The following is a 21,961-nucleotide window of genomic DNA, read 5'->3' as shown; positions in this document are numbered from 1 at the left end:
TAAACGGACGCGATAACGATCGGCGCGTGTCCAGTCAGTGAGATTCGGCATACTGATGCTTCGATGTTAGAAAGCGCGGGGGGGTCGAGTGGGACGCAATGCAGGGCTCTTCTATAGTAAATGACGGTACCACCACCACGAGCAGTGAGCCTGTCGTTCCTAACCATGTTGTAGTTCGCGATTTTAGGGTCGCGGCGCGCGGGCTTAAGCAGGGTCTCCTGCACCAAAAAGATGTCAATTTGATGGTCTCGCAAAAAATCACAAACCTGATCACGTTGATTTGCGAGACCGTAAGCGTTAAAAAATCCTATCGTTACGGATAGGGGCTTGATTCTACTTATGTACGCCATTGATTACCGGCGGAGTGAGGGGAGGACGTACGTATTTAACGACGCGTATACGTCAGCGTATTCTTGCACAACGGCGATAAAGTGTTGTGCAGTGGAGGCGGCGCGGATGGCGTCGCCCAAAGCATTAACGCGCTCAAAGTTGATCGACTGAAAGAAGTCGATCGCTAAAGCGAGATTGTCGGACGCGGTCGGAGGGCAAGTCGCGGGAGAGGGACGAGTCGCGGGGGCGGGACGAATCGCGGAGGAGGGAGTTGTAGCCGTGTTCATGTACGGCAGCGGTTTCGCCCAGGCCGAGACACTGGGCACCGGCGCCGGAACGAACGCTGGCTTAGCCTGCGACACAGAGGGTGCCGTGGCTTTGATGTCTGGGCCGAAAGCTCGGAGGCGGTTTTGGCGGGCGACGCGGCGATTTATTTTAGGGGCTCGGGGGCAACCACGGTAATTCGCGGGGTGACCCTGTGTTCGGCACAGGACGCAGCTAGGCGGTTCCGTAGCGGTTTTTTGATCGCGAGTGCAAAGGCTCGTGGCGTGATCGCCCAAACACTTGACGCATCGGGAGCGCGCGTGGCAATTACGGGAAGAGTGCCCGTACAACTGACAGTTATGGCACTGGCTCGGAGTGCCTTTTTTATGAGGGGTTTCGACGGTTATTCCGGAAAGCCTACAGACTGTTCGTACGTTGAAAATTTGCTTGCCCTCGGGGGTAGGCTGGAGAGCGACGAGAACCATATTGTATGGCTCCCTCCCGCGTCCTGTGTGCATGCGGTGCACGGAATTGACCGGCAGACCTTGTTCTAGAAGGTCGGCCTTGACGAGATCGGCATCTAATTCCTTTGGGATGCCGCGTATGACCGCGCGAAGTTCACGCTCCTCCTGAAGCGTATAAGTGTGGAAACTTATACGCTCCTTTCGGAGGTAGCTTGAGAGGGCCCTATGGTCGTCGGGTGTCGTTACCTTAATTTGAATCCCATTCGCGAGGTTACGGGCGCTGATAAAATTAATTGTTTTGGCCTGAAGGGCCAGGGAAACTCGGTCCCAAGCTGCCTTCTCTTGAAGGATTACCGGGGGAGGGGTCTGAGTTTTATTTTGTGCCACTGGACGCGGCGACGGTGTGGCACGGGCAGGGGGAGCGACGGGAGTCGGAGGGCGAGGGCGCGACGCGTTCGCGGCTTTACTAATTTTAGCGGCCGCGGGAGCTCGGGATTCCGCAGCGCGCTTCTTACCCTTTACCAGGGTGAATCCATCCGTCGATGAGGCGGGGGCGAGGTCGACCTCCATGTCCGAGTCAGAGTCGGAGGACGAGGAGGCAGCAGGCTCGGGAGCAGGCGACCTACGGGCAGATGCAGGACGTCCGTCGGACCCTACGGAACCCGCGGATGATCGCGCCAGGGGAGCGGCGGTCACGGCGGACGACGCAGCAGTTTTACCCACTAGTATAGGCGACGCGGGAGCGGCAGGCATGGCGGACGCTGCGGTGTACGACGCGGGAGCGACGAGCACGGCGGAATCCGCGAGAGGGCTCACGGCGTGATCGGCCTTGAAAGCCAGAAACTCAGAAGTGAGCTTAGGGTGGCGAAGTCGGAGGAATTCTGTAAATAAAGCTTCCATGATGTCTGACCCAGGTGGGGCTGTCCCGGGTCTTAAACACACTCGCCTTGCGGCGAGGCCCCAACTTCTCGGTACTTAGCGGTTCGATTGAACACAGGTGGCGATGCGGCACAATTACTGCAGGAAAAAGAAAGAACAACAAAAAAAAAAAAAGGAAACAACAAAAATAAACCAAAACAAAACAAACACTTCCAGGAACACACTTTGTCGGCAGATGTGCCACGAACAAAAGCCGGGCTAACAATAAAACCAGGCGAACAATGGGCTAACAATGAACCAGGGCGATTGAGTGGTCGATGAGCACGTCCGCAGGCGGCGGGTGCTTCTGTCGGACTGACTTCGTTCTATTCAAAGGTTACACATAATATCACTCGACAAATATCGTAAGAGCGGTCCGTTTCAGAGCGGGATGGTGCGTGACGAAAATAATTTCTGAAAGCGCACTAGGGCTGGTTCAGAAAGATCCGGGCCGTGAATATCAAATATCTTTCTATTATAGATTACTCACGGCACTCAAGGATGACATACCGTCCTATAGCCGTCGGATGCGAGAAATCTTCATGATTAGAAACAATTCGATACTGGTGGTAGGATCTCTTGTGAGTCCTCACGGGTAGGTACCACCACGCCGCCTATTTCTGCCGTGAAGCAGTAATGTATTTCAGTTTGAAGGGTGGGGCAGCCGTTGTAACTATACTGAGACTTTAGAACTTGTATCTCAAGGTGGGTAGCGCATTTACGTTGTAGATGTCTATGGGCTCCGGTAACTACTTAACACCAGGTGGGCTGTGAGCTCGTCCACCCATCTAAGCAATAAAAAAACGTTTTTTTTTTTCAACAAAAGCAGCGTGATTTCATATCCCTCTTAGACTGTGTTTCCACCGAAGATGTGTTAGGCCGCTGAGCGGTACGAACGATTCGTAGCGACGCTGTGGAACGATGCATGACCTCTGACAAACACCGTACAGTGACTGTTTTTTTTTGCTTGTGTCCGTCCCTACCATATACCCCTTGCAACACATCCGTAGCACACATATTTGCCTTGGTTTGCATGTACAAAAATCTAGCTCTACCGAGCCGTTTACACCAGGATAGCATTAGGATAGCGATAGAAAGGCTAAGTAAGTTAAATGATTATATTGGTTCTTAACAAACACATCCTTCGCAACCCATCCTCGCAAATCTTTGGTGGAAACGCAGCCTTATCGTGGCCCTCTCTAATTACATACCAGATCCAGACGACCGGGTAACGCTGTAATTTCGGATCCTCATGATCCACTCGCGGTGCTTTTAGGCATCCCAAGTACTGGTCGCCAGTTCACCGACGGAGGATTACAGGTGCAATTTAAGTTACAGATACAACTCGCTGAGTTTCTCGCTGGACCTTCTCAGTGGGTCGCGCTTCCGATCTGGTTGTAGATTATGCTGAGCCCTGCTCTTGCTAGAGCTCGCGTTAGCATATTTTCTCAGGTAGAGCCCGTGAGCTCACCTACCCGCGCTTGGTTGGAATAGCCCCTTAGGCTATCAGCGAATAGGTAAAAAAAAAAGTATTCTTTTTTAATAGAATCTCTATTAAAGAACATAATTTAATTACTATAATGTCGGGGCGTGATAATTTTCAGATATATTTTACTTCGATGCACTCTCATTTGACATTTGAACTTGGATGTTGATATCGCATCTGACGTTTTAAATTCAAAGCAATTTCAAGTATATAAGGCAGGGTTGGAAACGAAGCAGCCAGATTGTACTTGTACAGCACAGGTGAGCTAACCCAAAAAATCCATGTTATTATATTTTGTTTTATTAACATTCATCTTTAACTTCTTTAAATTGGTGTATAACATAACATACCCATGCTAAGACTTCTGAGATTTTTCCTTTAATTTGTCGTATTTTATAACTCATCGCCAAACACACGATGGTTGATGGCCATTGGGACCGAAAAGCTCTTGAGTGGCGACCCCGTACTGGAAGACATAGCGTGGGTAGGCCTCCCACAAGATGGACCGATGACCTATTGAGCTTCGCGGGAATCAGCTGGATGCAGGCAGCGCAGGACCGGTCTTTGTGATGAGACTTGGGGGGGCTTATGGCCAGCAGTGGACGACTATGGGCAAATAGAAAGATAGCTAGATAGAGCGATAATGTAGTAGTAAATCTAAGATATTTGTTTAACATGTGGTATAGGCGACCGGTCATTGTTCTGGTCGAACCCGTCGCTTGCGACGAAGGGCTCGACGAGTAAATTAACCCACAGACACAGCCCACTGAGTTTCTCGCCGGATCTTTTCAATGGGTCGCGTTTCCGATCCGGTGGTAGATTCCGCGATGCACGGCTCTTGCTAGGATTCTTGTTAGCAACGTCGTGAGGTTTGAGCCCCGTGAGCTCACCTACTAGTTAAGGTTACGCTGACATAGCCTCTCAAGGCGGTCAGCTTGGGTAGAAATATAAAAAAAAATTAGGCGAGCTCCTATTTAAATAGAATAGAAAATATTTTTAGTTATAGGAGATAGTAGACTATTGAACGAATTCACAGCCCGTCTGGTATTGTTTGGCTATTAGAGCCTATAGACATCACAACTTGAATAGCGTCATCGATGTTAGGGCGTGAGGTCTAATTAGTTGTATGCATTTTACGCATACTTTAAGCGCATAAGTTTTGTGAAGGAAATAATTCGTTAATTTGTTATGTACATACTTATTTTACTCCAAGCATATAAATATCTAAATCGATTTTGACAAAAGCTTCTAGCTTTTCTCGTATTAATTTAACCTAGAACTATGTGAAATAATTCAAAGGTGTTGTTCCTCTATCTCAGGGCGGAGTTGTTTTTAGACTTGCTACTTACCACTGGAATTCCTACACATGGTTCAGGCTTTTTAGTCTTTTCATTCAACAGTCTAGGTATCCTTTCGACATTTCCGATGTGTTCAATGTACCGAAACTAGATTGTGACTATTGCGTTACTATGAGTTGTTAAGGCTTGAGCGTTTCAGTGTCTTTATCATCGTCTATATGTATCTCGAAGAAGTCAAATACAGTTATTAAGAAAAATGGATTGTTTCAACAACTGAGGCAGTTATCGAGTTTCGCTTGACAAGATTGACGTCAAGCTCGCGAGCAACATTTTGCATTATTAATCTAAAAACGCATAGCTGCTAATTTAAGTTATTAGTTACAGTTTTGTTTAATAAAATTTTTAATACTGATTTTAAATGTTTTAGGTTACAACGCTCCGAAGATGAAGCCCGTCATAGTTATTCTATGTCTTTTCGTGGCATCTCTGTATGCTGCAGATTCCGACGTCCCTAACGACATTCTGGAGGAGCAGCTTTACAATAGCATCGTCGTTGCCGATTACGACAGTGCGGTTGAAAAGAGCAAGCATTTATACGAGGAGAAGAAGAGCGAAGTCATCACAAATGTAGTGAACAAACTGATACGAAACAACAAGATGAACTGCATGGAGTACGCCTATCAACTTTGGCTCCAGGGCTCCAAGGACATCGTCCGTGATTGTTTCCCAGTTGAGTTCAGACTTATCTTCGCCGAAAACGCCATTAAGCTTATGTACAAGCGCGACGGTCTCGCTTTGACGCTGAGTAATGATGTTCACGGCAACGATGGCAGACTTGCCTTCGGCGACGGTAAGGACAAAACAAGCCCGAAAGTCAGCTGGAAGTTCATTGCTCTGTGGGAGAACAACAAGGTCTACTTCAAGATCTTGAACACTGAGCGTAACCAATATTTGGTATTGGGAGTCGGTACTAACCCGAACGGCGACCACATGGCCTTCGGAGTCAACAGCGTCGATAGTTTCAGAGCCCAGTGGTACCTGCAGCCCGCTAAATACGACAAAGACAATTTGTTCTACATCTACAACCGTGAATACAGCAAGGCTTTGACACTGTCTAGGACGCTTGAAACCTCGGGTAACCGCATGGCCTGGGGATACAATGGTAGAGTGATCGGAAGTCCCGAACATTACGCTTGGGGTGTTAAGGCATTTTAAGTTATATTTTAAATATTCACGAAACCCAACCAGAATGAGTAGCAATGAAATATTATTTGGAAAATAAAATACAGATTTTTGGTATTCTTTGAAATCTATCGTTTCTTTTTCAATTTCCTTTGTTCACCTACGTTTCTGTTTTATTGCTGGACCAACGCAAATATCATAATATTGTTGTTACCAGGAGCTCTTTCATAATTAGTTAGAAATTAGTAGTGTTTGCATTGCATTCAAAGATCCTGTTCAATATGTTTTTCTTGTGTAAATAATTTCTTTACCCTAAAATATAAAGTGGTTAAATTTGTTTATTTTGTTATGTTCGGAACTTATAAAGAAAACGATTTATATTAAACTTATGATAAGTTCGAACTGGTTTTGCTTCAAGTTATAATATTTGAAAAGATAAGGACCATCGATGTGACGATGTGGTTTTATTAAATAAATAATAATAATATAAGATAATAATAACTTTATAATAAATCATTTTGTTACGTAAACGTATGGTTAAAATAAGCGTATACAAAGAATATTATTACAAATAACCACACTATAAACGAAACAAAAAAGTTGCTATATTTTAGGTAGCCTGTAAATTCAAAATACGTGAAATAACGATCTGTTGTTCACAAGTCTAAACAATAAAAAGATTGTTATTGCCCAAAGCTAATCAGGAAATGGCAATTCGGTGTACAAAAAGCGGATTAGATTAAGCGGTGTACAGGTGCTTAATTACTTTTAATCCTAATTGTTTCATAATAAATTATAGTAGTTGACGCTTCTAAAGTTTCTAAATCCATAATTAGGGAAGAAAATTATCAGGTGTTTTCCTGTGAAGACAGGACTATCGCGAAATGTTAAAATAAGACTAGAGTAATCATTGCAGATAGGCTTATTAGAGGTATGGAATTCGGCTTACTTTCGAAAAATTATAAAATAAACTAAGAGTAGTTACACTAGTGGTAAGACAAGCAATTTGCGAAAGGAGAAGAGGATATAGGCGAGTTTTAAGCCAATTTTCGGAATACTGCAACAACATTAATATCAGCTATAGCGTTATATTGATCACAGTAATGGCGTGGTAAATTTTTCGGGTTAATGTGACAGATCTTCAACAGTCATGATGATTTACAAAATGATCTGTAATCAGCCATCAAGGGAAGGGAAGGAAGTAAAAACTATCATCATCGAGTGACCATACCGAATTATTGCGACAAATAAATGAACGATATATTTTTTTTAAAAAGAAGGATTTCTGGTGGCCCAATGTTTTCCAATTTCACCAGCACGGGCTCAGCCAGGAGGGGTGGGTGGCATTTGCTAACAGCTATCCGAGCGTTTCTAAGAGACCTAACAACTCAAGAGTAACTAACTCCTTCGTGACTAATTTTACTTCCGGATCGGAATCGCGACCCGCTGAGAAACTCAGCGGGCTCACGTATGGGCTAGATTGCACGTTGAACTCATTGCTGAGTTCGACGAGTAGGGTTTTTTAATTGCTTAGATGGGTGGACCAGCTCACGGATCACCTGGTGTTAAGTGGTTACCGGAATGGAACCCATAGACATCTATGACGTAAATCTCGCCACCCACCTTGAGACATGAGGCTGCCCCACCCTTCAAACCGAAACGCATTTTCACGGTAGAAATAGGCGGGGCGGTGATACCTAGCTGGCAGACTCACAAGACGTCCTACCACCAGTTACCAGTGTCTAAGCCTGCTCCTAGTGTCAGAGCTTTTAACGCAACAGTTATAGGATTATTTATTATTATTATTATTTATTATTATAGGATCCAATGGATCCGTAAGCACGAGTCAAGGCGTCGACGGTGACTGGCTCCTATGTGAGCAAGATTTGGGGAGTAGTCAGCGGCAGCAACGATAATGCGATTATCATGAAGCTGCTAGCCTTTTCGAAGTATTACGAAATCTATTTTACTGTGCCAATGTCAGTTTGTCAATCGCCCACTTTAAGACCTTGTAAAGTATAACAGTTGTCCTAAAATTCAAACCGACTGGCAAAAATAGAATCGAAACAATCGTTAATAAATTTTCTGATGATTTAATTGCCGAATTGTCGAGAGATAGCTTTACAAACGGCACCCAAAATCAGTTTTTGAAACGAAGTTCCTTTCCGCTGTGCCCTTGCCTCGGGTGGAGAACTTTTTCTGCGGAAATCATCGTGGGATTGGTTCCTAAGGGTAAGACGCCTGCCCCGTCTTCTCGTAGGATCGATGTGGAAATTGTCCATGACCGTAAGTAAACTCGGAGAGTGGCGTCCCCTAGTTTCAGGTGCGCTTAGAAATCCCAAGAAATTATTTTTTGTTTAGATATCAGATCGTCGACGCCCCCCTTTCCTGATTCTTTCTCAGGTTCGTAAGTTATAAAATTTCTTGAAATTTAATGAAACAATGTAGTTCAGTATACGAATAAGTGGTAACTTTTCTTTTATGAAAAATATTATAACTGTCCAAATCACGAAAAAAAACGGTAGTCCGTTGGAGCAAGGTCTGGCGAATATGGAGGGTGACGAATGGTTACTAATTGCAGTTCCGGTAGAGTTAAAACGGTTTTGTGTTTGTGTGCTGTATGAGGTCTCGCGTTATCATGGAGCAATAATGGTGAAGATAGATTTATGACTCGGGGCTGTTTCACTGCAAGTTTTGCTATCATTGTTCGGAGTTCGGCACAGTAGACATCTGCCGTTATTACTTGACCAGATGAGAGAAAGCTATAATGAATAACACTATGCTGAGACCACCAAACAGTTACCATTACCTTTTTATTGGTAAGCTTTGCTTTAGGACACTGATGCGATGTTTGACCTGGGATCAACCATTAATTACATTTTTCGCTTACGGTTATCGTAAAGAATCCACTTTTCAACACATGTCGCAATTCGATCCAATATTCCTGCATTTCTGTATCGATTTCCTTCTTTTTCCGTCCTTCGATTCAATGAAGGCAACACAAGTTTCAACACGCGTTTCTTTCTGCAGATCAGTCAAATCATTAAATTCAGGCACCCATTTGTCATATTTTTTTATTTTATTCATTTGATGCAAAGAGTGAATATTGTTGGTAAGGTAACGTTTTTTTTTTATTGCTTAGATGCGTGGACGAGCTCACAGCCCACCTGACGTTAAGTGGTTACTGGAGCCCATAGACATCCAGAACGTAAATGCGCCACCCACCTTGAGATATAAGTTCTAAGGTCTCAAGTATAGTTACAACGGCTGCCCCACCCTTCAAACCGAAACGCATTACTGCTTCACGGCAGAAATAGGCAGGGTGGTGGTACTCATCCGCGCGGACTCACAAGAGGTCCTACCACCAGTAGTTACGCAAATTATAATTTTGCGGGTTTCATTTTTATTACACGATGTTATTCCTTCACCGTGGAAGTCAAACATTTGTTGAGTACATATTTCATTAGAAAAATTGGTAGCCGCCTGGGATTCGAACACCGTTGCATCGCTCAACACGAATGCACCGGACGTCTTATCCGTTAGGCCACGACGACGTTAAGCCATGTCGCTAATTCCTGGGTAGTTTGGCTTTCAATTCATTGTTATTCAAATGTGTCGGCGGTCCTCCACGTGGTTCATTCTTCAAATCAAAATTTCCATCACTAAAGCGTTTAAACTAAAATCGCACGGTGCGTTCATTAGCGTTCTCTCTCCAAACGCAACATTCATACTCGTATAACGAGCTTTTTCTGCAGCGTTGGTTCCGCGTCGGAGCTCGTATTCAAAAACCATTCGAATTTTCGAAGTATCTATCTTTCATGTCTAAGCTGAATAAAAATAACAACTCAAAGTCGATAATTATAATCGAATGTCGCACATTTTTTAAAAGAAGAACCTCATAGGTAGGTACCATTTGAAAAAAGTTTCACTCAAAAATCACAAACCGTGAAGGTTCTATGTCAATTCGAAGTAGGTACCTATTACACCGAGAGGGCTGGTGGTCGTGACGCCGACGACCGCCGATCCGGCTTCCCGAGGGAGAGGGTGATGGGAGAGATGTGCTCCGCACTAAACGCTTCACTTTCTCCCCTCTGCCTCTTCATGAGTTCTGTCTCATGCGAGGTTTGGACGTTGGTTGTTGAGCGACAGGAGGTTTTAGTCAGTTCGACTCTGACATGCCCCGCCCTCCATCCCCAGTGGAGGGCGGAAGTCCGGCGACTTCCTCCTGACCAAAAAAAAAAAAAGGTACCTATTACAATAACGGCAATTTCATAATTTAACCCCTATTATTATGTATTGGTCTACCAAGCAATTTCGCCCCCTCGGTGGAAAATCTTCCTGTTGTAAGTTACCCCCAAAGCAAAAACGGAAGAAATTCACTTTAGTTTTCGATTCTTGAAAAACACCATCATTACATACTTTTATCACTTTTTCACTGTGTTTTATAAACAAATTTTTATTTATGAAAAATATATATTGACTTATTTAAATTCCATTATGAAACAAACAATTGATAAACAGAGCAAAGGTGAATGCAGTGCATTCCCAATGTTGTCATAGCAGATATCAATATTATTGTTCAATTTTCGATTTTCTTAATTTCAGATCTTCTCTCTTAATTGAGTTTTAAAGTGATAAATAAAATCAATGATATTTTATATGTAAAAAGAAGCAGATATGTTTCAAGCGCACGTCAAGTGAAGACTCGAAAACAGGCCAATTGGGACGTTTCGTCTTTAGTCGCGTCTAAACAAATGCAATAATAATTTAACAAGTGCAATCGTTCCAATTATAGCTATCTTTTTTACTCACGCGCTTATCCCATCTTTTACTTTTTCTAAAGTTTGGATAAATTGTTGACAGGGAAAAAATTAAATACCCGTAATTGACGCGGGGTACGTGACAATCGAAGGCACCCCTCTAGGAATAAAAATATAGGTTTATCCTTATTAAAATAAAATAAAGGGAAAATCAGTTTTGTTCACAAAATTCCGAACACAACACGACACATCATACGATAACATCAGCGCAACTATCGCCAACTCTGTAACCCCGTGTAACGATAAGGTATTAAAAAGAAATATTCCAATATCATTTAATTAGTGCCTATTTAAACATCGTACGCGACTGACTAGAACCGATTCAGGTAATTATTTCAACTATCTATATATTAATACGTGAAGCAAAAACTTTGTATCCCTTTTTACGAAAATTGCGCGGATGGAGGAGTATGAAATTTCCCACACTTAAAGAGAATACAGAGAAGAAGTGCACAATGCTAATATTTTTTTAAAATAATTCGTAAAAGATACGTTAAATCAATAAAGAAAACACTACACACACTACATACCATGTATTTGACGCACACACGCATGCATACTATTTATTGTCAAACTTTTGTTCTTGACGTCTGTTGTCAAATTGAGAATAGATTAAATATTGTTTGTTAATATTTTTTATAGAGTAGTCTTGGCGAAATTTGTGATTATAGAAGTATAAAATACAATCATAATAGTGTACAAACTTACAATTCCAATTAATTATAGTCGAATTTCGACTACTGCGGGACCTCTAGTTAATACAATTACAACTTTAATCATCCCTTATTTGTCAATCGAGTTTCTGCCATCAGTTCATTGATATCGTCTGACCCGTCTTGTGTTGTGTACATTAGATTTTGTTTAGTTGGAATATTTGTTTTTGATTGAATGTTGGGGTAGCTCACTAGCCTACAATTTAATAGCTAAGCACTGAACCACCCATTTTTTTTTTATTGCTTAGATGGGTGGACGAGCTCACAGCCCACCTGGTGTGAAGTGGTTATTGGAGCCCACAGACATCTACAACGTAAATGGGCCACCCATCTTGAGATATAAGTTCTAAGATCTCAGTATAGTTACAACGGCTGCCCCACCCTTCCAAACCGAAACGCATTACTGCTTCACGGCAGAAATAGACAGGGCGGTGGTACCTACTCGTGCGGACTCACAAGAGGTCCTACCACCAGTAATCCTGTTATTGTCAACATTGGCAACAGTTATCTCTTAACTGTATGCTTGTTGCCCTAACCCCTAAAAAGAAACATTTTTCTATAGATATTCCTCTTTAATATATTAATGATATGCGTTTTTTCTCTGCAGGATATAAAGACAGCTAAAGAAATGAAGAAACTTGTTTTGATAGCGCTTTTGTTCTTTGCCCAAACGATAAGCGCAGAATACAACAAACAATTATACGACAGTGTTATATCTGGCGATTATGACCACGCCGCATCTATTGCTAAACGGCTACATACAAACAACGTCAGCGAACTTCAAGAAACTATTTCGAAGTTGATATCAGACAAAATTCGCAATCTCGTCGATTTTTCGTACAGACTGTGGACTACCGGATCGAGAGAAATCATCACCGATAACTTTCCAATACAGTTCCGATTATTTTACAACGACAGAGCTATCAAAATAACGGACGCGAAATATGGTTATTCAATAAAGCTGACACCGGGGCAAAATAAGGCAATAATAAATATCTCTGATAATACTAACGTGAGGAGCAGTTGGGTATTCAAGCCACTGTGGGAGAGCAACAAGCTCTACTTCAAAATTTGGAATGCGGACTCCAATTCCTACCTTGAATTCGGCGAAAAGGATGCCAATGGTATTCAACCACTAATAGGCTCGGACAGAGCCAGCAGCGAAAGATTCCAGTGGTATTTGGTGCCCGACAAAAATGCCGCTACGTCGGAGATATTTTTTTATATTTACAATCGCAAGTTTAACGATCCTATCGAGATTAACCTCAAAGAGAACAGCAATGATGAGCAACAGCTTTTCGGAGAATTAACGCGAACCGATGTCAATTTTGAACACTACGGTTGGAATTTCGAGCCCCTATAAGCCAAAATTTCGCATGAATCGAATGTTTTTGTTGGTAATCAACACGTAATAAATGAATTTTGTAAAATCTCCTTCTTTCCTTAATTTCCCGGTTCTTTCTTCAATCTGGTTAAAAGGACGAAAAACTTACTAAATAGGCGTTGTCATGGACGCGTGAATGTTTACTAGAACCTCACAGCTCCATCTTAGCAAGCTAAATTGATAACAGTAGATCATTCATTGTTTTCAAACCCCAATGGACCATTCGCGCCTTTGTACCGACCAAATCACGTAACTAGGATCTCTGATGTGAAGTCTTCTATTCATCTATTTTCTGCTAGATTATTTTAAAAATATGTTATAGGTACGTGATATCGCTAGGATCTTCGAAAGTAGAAACTTTTTATATATTATTACATTTTTTTTTTGTATTATTATGTTGCTTACATGCTTTTGTATTCATCATATATAAATTGCAATAAAATAATATAATAAATATATATTATGAAATTATCTCCACTTTTTTTTAAACCGTTTGTCTTTTGGTTTACTATCTACCTATTTTTCAGTAACAATAATGAAAATTTTCTTTGTCTATTTTTCATTAATTATGCCATTCTGAAGAATAGCCGTGACAAAGACAAAAGACAAAGGGAGTGTTTTAGTTTATGCTGAGTTTTCTCTGATTACCGGCTGCCAACGACTCAAAAGAGTTGGTACCAGATTACAAATTATCTTGATGGTTACGAAGGGTTGTAGGCGCCGAAGCAGCATCGCTACTCGCAGAGAACATGCCATCATTCTAGTCCGTTATAGAAGGAATATTGAGATATACCGATATTGTCAACTCCATCAAGCAAAGTGGTTTAAACCCAGTGACCCGTCTATAGTGTCAGACAGCGCTGATACCACCAGAGCATCGTCTGGGATGGTTATGTCGGAACCGTGCTAGGGAGTCCATGTGGATGAATACGAGACCGATTTATTCAACTTTAGACATTAATAATGCTTTAACTTGGTGGTCAACATCAGGTGGACTGCGGACATGTCTTCTCATATTTAATTCAATTGATTTTTCTGCTTACCGCCGCCGCAGTATTAGTAGTTTCAGTCGCTTTTAGTAGTTAATATCTTCTTTATGTCCTCCTTCGAGTAATTTTGATGGTTCTATACGTTTTTTATGCTTACATTTCGGACACGGTTATACGGTGGTAACACAAATTGACTTACGCGAGTGTGGTGTTCGCTCACGCGGCCCGCACACACATAGACACCCTCCAATCCCTACAATCCCGCTTTTGCAGGTTAGCTGTCGGGGCTCCGTGGTTCGTGAGGAACGTTGACCTACACGACGACCTGGGCCTCGAATCAATTCGGAAATACATGAAGTCAGCGTCGGAACGATACTTCGATAAGGCTATGCGTCATGATAATCGCCTTATCGTTGCCGCCGCTGACTACTCCCCGAATCCTGATCATGCAGGAGCCAGTCACCGTCGACGCCCTAGACACGTCCTTACGGATCCATCAGATCCAATAACCTTTGCATTAGATGCCTTCAGCTCTAATACTAGGGGCAGGCTTAGGGACCCCGGTAACCGTACTCGTCGAACTCGACAAAGAGGTCGACGTGCAACCTAACCCATGCATCAGCCCGCTGAGTTTCTCGCCGGATCTTCTCAGCGGGTCGCGATTCCGATCCGGTAGTAGATTCATTCGCGAAACAATTGCTCTTGAGTTGTTAGGTCTCCTTCGGAGGCGCTCGGGCAGTTGTTAGCAAATCCCACCCCTCTTGGCTGAGCCTTTGCTCGCCCACCTGTCCTGGTGAAACTGGAAAGGCCTTCGGGCCACCAGTAAACTTTCAATCATAAAAAAAAAAAAAAAAAAAAAAAAAAAATTGACTAATTCGTAAAACAATTTAAAACATTAGAAGAATAAAGAAAAAACTCAAACAATGAAGTAAAAACAAACAAAAGCGATAACAAGAGAGCAAAGTGGTTTTTTTTATTGCTTAGATGGGCACGGCAGAAATAGGCAGGGTGGTGGTACCTACCCGTGCGGACTCACAAGAGGTCCTACCACCAATAATTACGCAAATTATAATTTTGCGGGTTTGATTTTTATTACACGATGTTATTCCTTCACCGTGGAAGTCAATCGTGAACATTTGTTGAGTACGTATTTCATTAGAAAAATTTGTACCCGCCTGAGATTCGAACACCGGTGCATCGCTCAACACGAATGCACCGGACGTCTTATCCGTTAGGCCACGACGACTTTTTGTTCCGAGTGCTGATTTTGAGTCCCGAGCAAGCGAAGGATTTTATGATTGATTCACGATCGTAGCAAGTGATTCAGCTAGAATCCTGAGCGTAGTGAGGGACTCAACAGCACGGGATGCAAAAAACTTTACTTTCGTATCGCACACATATCTTTTCACCTCAACAGTGAGAACACAAGGAGACATAGAAATGCACAGAAATAGATTGAAATAACTATTTAAAAAAAACATTTCTTTATTACAAACATCTTTAAATTTTAGGGTATTACGCGTTTCCGAACGTGTTTTCTTTGAGGCCGAATTCCAAAATCGAATTTCGAAGGGATTTGTTTTGTTCACTTGCTTTTTAATATGCATGTGAAAGAGACAGAGAGCACAGTAAAATTCGAATGTGTCAAATTTATGGCTGAACTATGTCAATTCGTGGCACTGAAGATTGAAAAATGAAAAAGCTACTTTGACCCACGCTCGGAACAAAATCGTGTTTTGTTCTCTGTTGTCTCGCAGCAAAAGCGGCATGTTTGAGCTGCTGAGGTGAAAAATATATTTTAATATTGTTTCATGCTCATAAAATTGTCTTTTTATTTTTTAAGAAGTTTACTATATTTGTAGGATGATATCGAGGAAGATGTTGTTAATGTGTGTAGGCAGTGATAATGGTTTTTTCGTTGGGTCAATAAAGTAAAGAAATAATAGTTAAGTTTTATTATTTATTATTATTGACTGTTCGCTACGTTTGTAAGAATAATGATTTCCTTTCCTGGTACTACATGCTATATACATACATACATATATATGTATCTATACTAATATTATAAAGCTGAAGAATTTGTTTGTTTGTTTGAACGCGCTAATCTCAGGAACTACTTGTCCGATTAGAAAAATTCTTTCAGTGCTAGATAGCCCCTTTTTGAGGAAGGCTATAGGCTTAACATAACATTTAATGTTGCATAAAAATTGTGGTCGAATTGATAGTCTCCTCTTTTGAAGTTGGTTAAAAATCGTGATTTTGGTACCTTAAATAACTTCTTAACATTCTATTATTCAAAAATATTTTCGTAATATAAAAATATTTCGTATTTTACGTAGAAGGTCTACGTAAATTAAGTCGCAGGTAAAATTTAGCGTCATCCCAAAGTAGCTATTCCACGGTACATATGTAATATATGTCAATAGTAGGTATGTATTTACCTATGAAGTTGCCGTTCTGCAATAGTACCTTATCCATTTGAAACGTAATCTATGTATTTGTTAGCAATAAAATCTAGTTTAGAAAATTTGGAATTATATCTTCAGATTTAGTTATTTTTTTAATGATTAGTAATTATGCAATACGAGCTCCGTCGCTGTAGAAATGCCGCACAATATGCACAGAACATTAATGACGTCAACGGACTGAAAACTCCAAATGAACTCACGACCCCTAATTGCTTTGAAGACTTGGACATGGAAATGGAGGCGGAGGCGCTCGCTGCCGATTACAGGTGGCGTAGCGACCTTCGCTCTAGGGGGGAAGGGCGCCCTGGCGAAGGAGTAGTTAGAGCGCGGAGGCTCCAAACTCGGCGGTCCGTGCTGGAGGCGTGGTCTCGCCGCTTGGCGAACCCGTCTGCCGGCCTCCGTACCGTTGAGGCGGTCCGCCCGGTTCTAGCGGACTGGGTGGGCCGCGACCGCGGACGTTTCACCTTCCGGCTGATTCAGATGTTGACCGGCCATGGTCGTTTTCACCGGGGGGAGGCCGCTGCCTTCCCCCGGTGAAGGTCAAGGGGCGACCTGAGGGGGTAGAGGCCGCGCGGCGCGCTACCAGCACTCTAGCGCGCTGCCAAAGAGTTACGAAAGAGCGACCGGTTGGCCGGAATTTAACCCCAATCATGAAGCGTATGTGATAACCTCTATGCTCTCTCTCTAATTTGTTCTACTCTAATTTCTTTACTAATAAAAAAAAAAGAAAAACATCAACATTCTGTTCCCGATAAAGCAGAAATGTGAAGGACTATTATCCTCGATCGTAATGGTAACAAACCTATATACTTGTATACTTACTTACCATGTTTTGATAATATTATGATATGATGATAATTGTAATTCAGAAAAACTCAATTTCAATTTTTTTTTATTTACATAAAACATTTCTTAGAGAAGGAGCCAGTGCCTTGAAAATATTTTTTTTAAATTTGATAGTGTATTTGTAAGCTGGCCATTGAGACTCACCTAAAGGTGAGTGCTCTTTCGAGGGGGTAAGTAATATCAGGGTCATAGGTAAGTCGTTGCCTACCGCTGATTACTATCCACAAATAACAATTGAAAACATTTGAAGTCATCGTGGTATGTAGTGATGCACCGGTGTTCGAATCCCGCAGGCGGGTATCAATTTTTCTAATGAAATACGTACTTAACAAATGTTCACGATTGACTTCCACGGTGAAGGAATAACGGCGTGTAATAAAAGTCAAACCCACAAATTTATAATTTGCGTAATTACTGGTCGTAGGACGTCTTGTGAGTCCGCACGGGTAGATACCACCACACTGCCTATTTGTGCTTTTTTTTTCCTACCTAAGCTGAGAGCCTTGAGAGGCTATATCAGCGCAGCGTAACCTTAACTAGTAGGAGAGCTCACGGGGCTCAAACCTGACGACGTTGTTAACACGAACACTATTTCTGCCGTGCTGCCGTGAAGCAGTAATGCGTTTCGGTTTGAAGGGTGGGACAGCCATCGTAACTATACTGAGACCTTAGAACTCATATTATTATCTCAAAGTGGGTGGCGGCATTTACTTTGTAGATGTCTATGGGCTTCGGTAACCACTTAATAACAGGTGGGCCGTGAGCCCATCTAAGCAATAAAAAAACATCCATTGAAGAAAGAACTATTACAGCGATCAGGACGCGCCTTGGTGGGATGTTTCATTCTAAAGCCCGATGGTTCGTGACAAAAGATTTTTTTTTTTTTACACGCCACGTTAATTGGTCCCGTGCTAAGTTCGTAAAGAACTTGTGTTACATGTACCAGATAACGGAAATAATTGTAATATTTTTATTATACACATACATATATTTAATATACAACCATAACCCTGGAGAAGACATTTATATTTATCATATAAATATCTTCCCTTGGCGGGATTCGAACCCGCGACCACCTTGTGTAGTGACCATGTCACTTACCACTACACCAGACGGCCGTTAAATGTTTCTGGCCGTTAAATGATTATGTTTCAACGATAGACAGTGTGCTGGTAGAAAATAAATGAAGGATCATTTTAATAGTTCCTCGAAGCTCTTTTTAAGCGAACCGGATAAATGTAAAAAGCTCAGCGGTAGTAATGATTTCAAGTGGTCCATGCCGAATAATTCTCTCCAACGTGGTTCTGTCTTTTAATTAATAATTATCTTCATAATAGGCTTCATAATAGTGCTTTGGTACACTAGTTGCGTGGAGACGAGCCAGAATTGTAGCACCTGGGCTCTTTTCGTGAGTGTCGTGAAGTCTACTGAAGTCTATTACTGGTGGCAGGACCTCTTGTGAGTCCGCGAGGGTCGGTACCACCACCCTGCTTATTTCTGCCGTAAAGCAGTAATGCATTTCGGTTTGAAGGGGGGAGCAGCGGTTGTAACTAAACTTGAGACCTTAGAACTTATATCTCAAGGCGGGTAGCGCATTTACGTTGTGGATGTCTATGGGCTCCAGTAACCACTTAACACCAGGTGGGCTGTGAGCTCGTTCACCCACCTAAGCAATGAAAAAAAAAAGGATGGGCAGTAACTATACTCCGATCGCTAACTAGTGTCCGCACGGATCTTGTCAATACCTGTCGCAAAGTAGTTATACGTTCTCGTTTGCCAGGTGTGACATACTCATGACGTATACAATTGATATTTCTCCCGGATGTTCCAGAACTGGTGGCAGCATTCACCTTGAGAGGTCCACAGGCTCCGGTGGACACATAGCACTCGGGAAGCGGTGACCTATTCTCATATAAGCTAACAACGCTTCATATCGTAGCTGACAAACGTCCTCTAGATATCAAGATCAAGAGCAAATAGGTCAAAGTTATCTAGTTCGAATTAAAGAAAACATTATCACAGTAACTGATTGGCCAGTCTGACATATGACCTATAAATACGATAAAGACGAGATTTGTTTTAAGCACTCAACAGAGTATATAAGACCCAAATGCAGTCAGGTAAGCATTGCAGTCTTGAGAGCGATCGGAAAAGGTAAGACTCGTTTATTATTGCAATTGAACATTACCAATGAATTGTTTTGTTATATTTTATTTTAACTAATTATAGTATATTATAATATTATATAGTATATGAATACTTAACAACTAAACTAAAGAAACCCCACGGCTTCATACGTGTTCAATTTGTAATTGAAATTCACTTGTGCTACTCTCTGGGCCATAAACTACCCGCCGATCTGTAGATTTAACCATGGTTACGTAAAATCAAAGATCAGAGAACGTACTATCGTATTCATTATAATAGATTTACCCGATATTGTCTGGAAGTTTCGTGTAATAATCCATTATGAATCTATCTTATTGCGAACCCGTATAACCTTTATCCAAATCCTTTCGGACACATGCAAACATACAGACTTTATAGTATCAGTTTAGATAAATGATAAAGGTGCTTGATGAGTACTGGCATAATATTCGGAAGATAGCTCGACAGTGTTTTAAATTTGTTTATGATTCGGAAAACACTTCCGTTAGGATTCACTAATCAATGATCAATTTAATTATAATTAAATATTTTACTTGGAATAAACGTTCAATTGTAAGAATGTGATTAATATGATGATGATTTGACTAAAATTTAAAGACAAAACCACAAATTTCGGACAAGCGTTTTTAGTCTTGTAGTTTCAAGGGAAATAAGATTATAATATGACATTTCGTTGTGAGCACCTTTACTTCCCACTTTAAAACTGACACAAGAAACCTTCATTCCTACAATAAGCACAAATAAGAAATATCATATAAAGAACCTTGCTTTATGTTACAGGCTCCTAACAAAATGAAACTTCTCGTTGTGTTCGCAATGTGCGTGCTCGCTGCCAGCGCCGGCGTCGTGGAACTATCCGCGGACAGCATGAGCCCTTCTAACCAAGACCTCGAGGACAAACTGTACAACAGCATCCTCACCGGTGACTACGACAGTGCTGTACGTAAGAGCTTGGAATACGAGAGCCAAGGCCAGGGCAGCATCGTTCAAAATGTAGTTAACAATCTGATCATTGACAAGAGACGGAACACCATGGAGTACTGCTACAAGCTGTGGGTCGGCAACGGACAGGATATTGTCAAAAAGTACTTCCCATTAAGCTTTAGACTCATCATGGCCGGAAACTACGTCAAGCTCATTTACAGAAACTACAACCTCGCTCTGAAGCTCGGTTCCACAACCAATCCCTCGAATGAGAGAATTGCCTACGGCGATGGTGTTGACAAGCACACTGAACTCGTCAGTTGGAAGTTCATTACCTTGTGGGAGAACAACAGAGTGTACTTCAAGGCCCACAACACTAAGTACAACCAGTACTTGAAGATGAGTACGTCGACTTGCAACTGCAACGCTCGGGACCGTGTTGTATACGGCGGCAACAGCGCTGACAGCACCAGGGAGCAATGGTTCTTCCAGCCCGCCAAGTACGAAAACGACGTCCTGTTCTTCATCTACAACCGCGAATTCAACGATGCCTTGGAGCTCGATACGATCGTGAACGCCTCGGGAGACCGCAAGGCCGTTGGACACGACGGTGAAGTCTCCGGTCTTCCTGAAATCTACTCGTGGTTCATTACACCTTTCTAAACGACCAGAGGCACTACTATTATATGTTTATTAGTAATGTAATAAACGAGCATTTTTAAATGAAATTTGTATAGTTTCTCTTTTAATGATAATTATAATTATTAAATCGCTATAATTTATGAAACCGGGACACCGTTATGTACTAGTATCACGGAATGCGACGGTCCCGCTGTTCAAGTCACAAAGACAGGTACCAGTTTCTCGAATGAGACGTATTTGGCAAATGTTCACGAATTACTACGGTAAATAAAAGCCACGCGTAATAAAGATAAAAAAGCACAAAAAAATGATTTGTATGTATTTCTGCCTTGATTAGCAGTAATGCGTTCACGCCACGTTAACTGATCCCGTGCTAAGTTCGAAGAACTTGTGTTACAGGTCTAGTACCGGATAACGGAAATAAATGTAAGATTTTTATGATGCACATACATATATTTCATATACATCCATAGCCCTGGAAAAGACATTTTATATTTATCATACAAATCGATGCCTCCAATGAACACTACTCTAACTCAACATTTTGAAATTTTCGTTTTTCACGCAAATCGCATCACTATGCTAAAAGTTAAATTAAATGCAATTAATCATTATTGATGGGGTTCGAAGCAAGAGTACATCAGCTAGTTACACAAAAAAAACCATAAATATATCTGCAATAATAAAGATTTTATAAACTTTTTTCGTTTAAACGCTCCTCCTGTAAATCTACGAATTTGGAGTTAGCGTAGTGTTCATTGGAGGCATCGAAATATTTTCCCTTGGCGGGATTCGAACCCGCGATTCCCTTGTGTAGTGACCATGTCACTTACCACTACACCAGACGGTCGTTACTATCTTGAGAACTTAGAACTCATTACCGCTTCGAGCATCCCACTCCTTAATAGCCGCGTTAACACCTCCGCCGTTAGCCCCATCACTCTCTTTGGTCAGCCTATAACGTGGAGCTCGAAGGTCAAATACCTAGGCGTCACCCTCGACAGAGGGATGACATTCAGTCCCCATATTAAAACGGTACGCGACCGTGCCGCCTTCATATTAGG

At 41.9% G+C, this 21,961-nt stretch overlaps 4 protein-coding genes and 1 long non-coding RNA gene across 9 annotated transcripts in view; 3 read left to right on the top strand and 2 right to left on the bottom strand.

Moving 5' to 3' along the window:
• LOC101747159 (intraflagellar transport protein 52 homolog) overlaps positions 1-21,961 on the bottom strand; it is a 93,050-nt gene that overhangs the window by 58,668 nt on the left and 12,421 nt on the right. The window lies entirely within an intron of this gene.
• LOC101735447 (low molecular mass 30 kDa lipoprotein 19G1-like) lies at positions 3,585-7,410 on the top strand. Of its 4 annotated transcripts, none has more exons than XM_012694938.4 (2): positions 3,585-3,722; positions 5,188-6,069. In XM_012694938.4, the coding sequence occupies exon 2, from the start codon at positions 5,205-5,207 to the stop codon at positions 5,973-5,975; it is 771 nt and encodes a 256-aa protein (XP_012550392.2). In that variant the 5' UTR covers positions 3,585-3,722; positions 5,188-5,204; the 3' UTR covers positions 5,976-6,069.
• Positions 3,747-10,153, bottom strand: LOC134200730 (uncharacterized). Its single transcript, XR_009975773.1, has 3 exons — positions 9,920-10,153; positions 8,833-8,966; positions 3,747-4,068 (listed from the first exon to the last, which is right to left on the bottom strand). It is a non-coding gene; the product is annotated as an uncharacterized LOC134200730 (long non-coding RNA).
• On the top strand, positions 10,910-13,206 carry LOC101735775 (low molecular 30 kDa lipoprotein PBMHPC-19-like). Its single transcript, NM_001279446.1, has 2 exons — positions 10,910-11,088; positions 12,083-13,206. The coding sequence occupies exon 2, from the start codon at positions 12,104-12,106 to the stop codon at positions 12,836-12,838; it is 735 nt and encodes a 244-aa protein (NP_001266375.1). The 5' UTR covers positions 10,910-11,088; positions 12,083-12,103; the 3' UTR covers positions 12,839-13,206.
• On the top strand, positions 19,157-20,983 carry Lp-c12 (low molecular lipoprotein 30K pBmHPC-12). Of its 2 annotated transcripts, XM_012695032.4 has the most exons (2): positions 19,157-19,316; positions 20,112-20,983. In XM_012695032.4, the coding sequence occupies exon 2, from the start codon at positions 20,124-20,126 to the stop codon at positions 20,916-20,918; it is 795 nt and encodes a 264-aa protein (XP_012550486.1). In that variant the 5' UTR covers positions 19,157-19,316; positions 20,112-20,123; the 3' UTR covers positions 20,919-20,983.

This window comes from Bombyx mori, chromosome 20 (assembly GCF_030269925.1).
Source record: "Bombyx mori chromosome 20, ASM3026992v2".
NCBI lineage: Eukaryota > Metazoa > Arthropoda > Insecta > Lepidoptera > Bombycidae > Bombyx > Bombyx mori.
The sequence above is the reverse complement of the archived record's forward strand: the minus strand, read 5'-3'. Positions and strand labels throughout refer to the sequence as shown.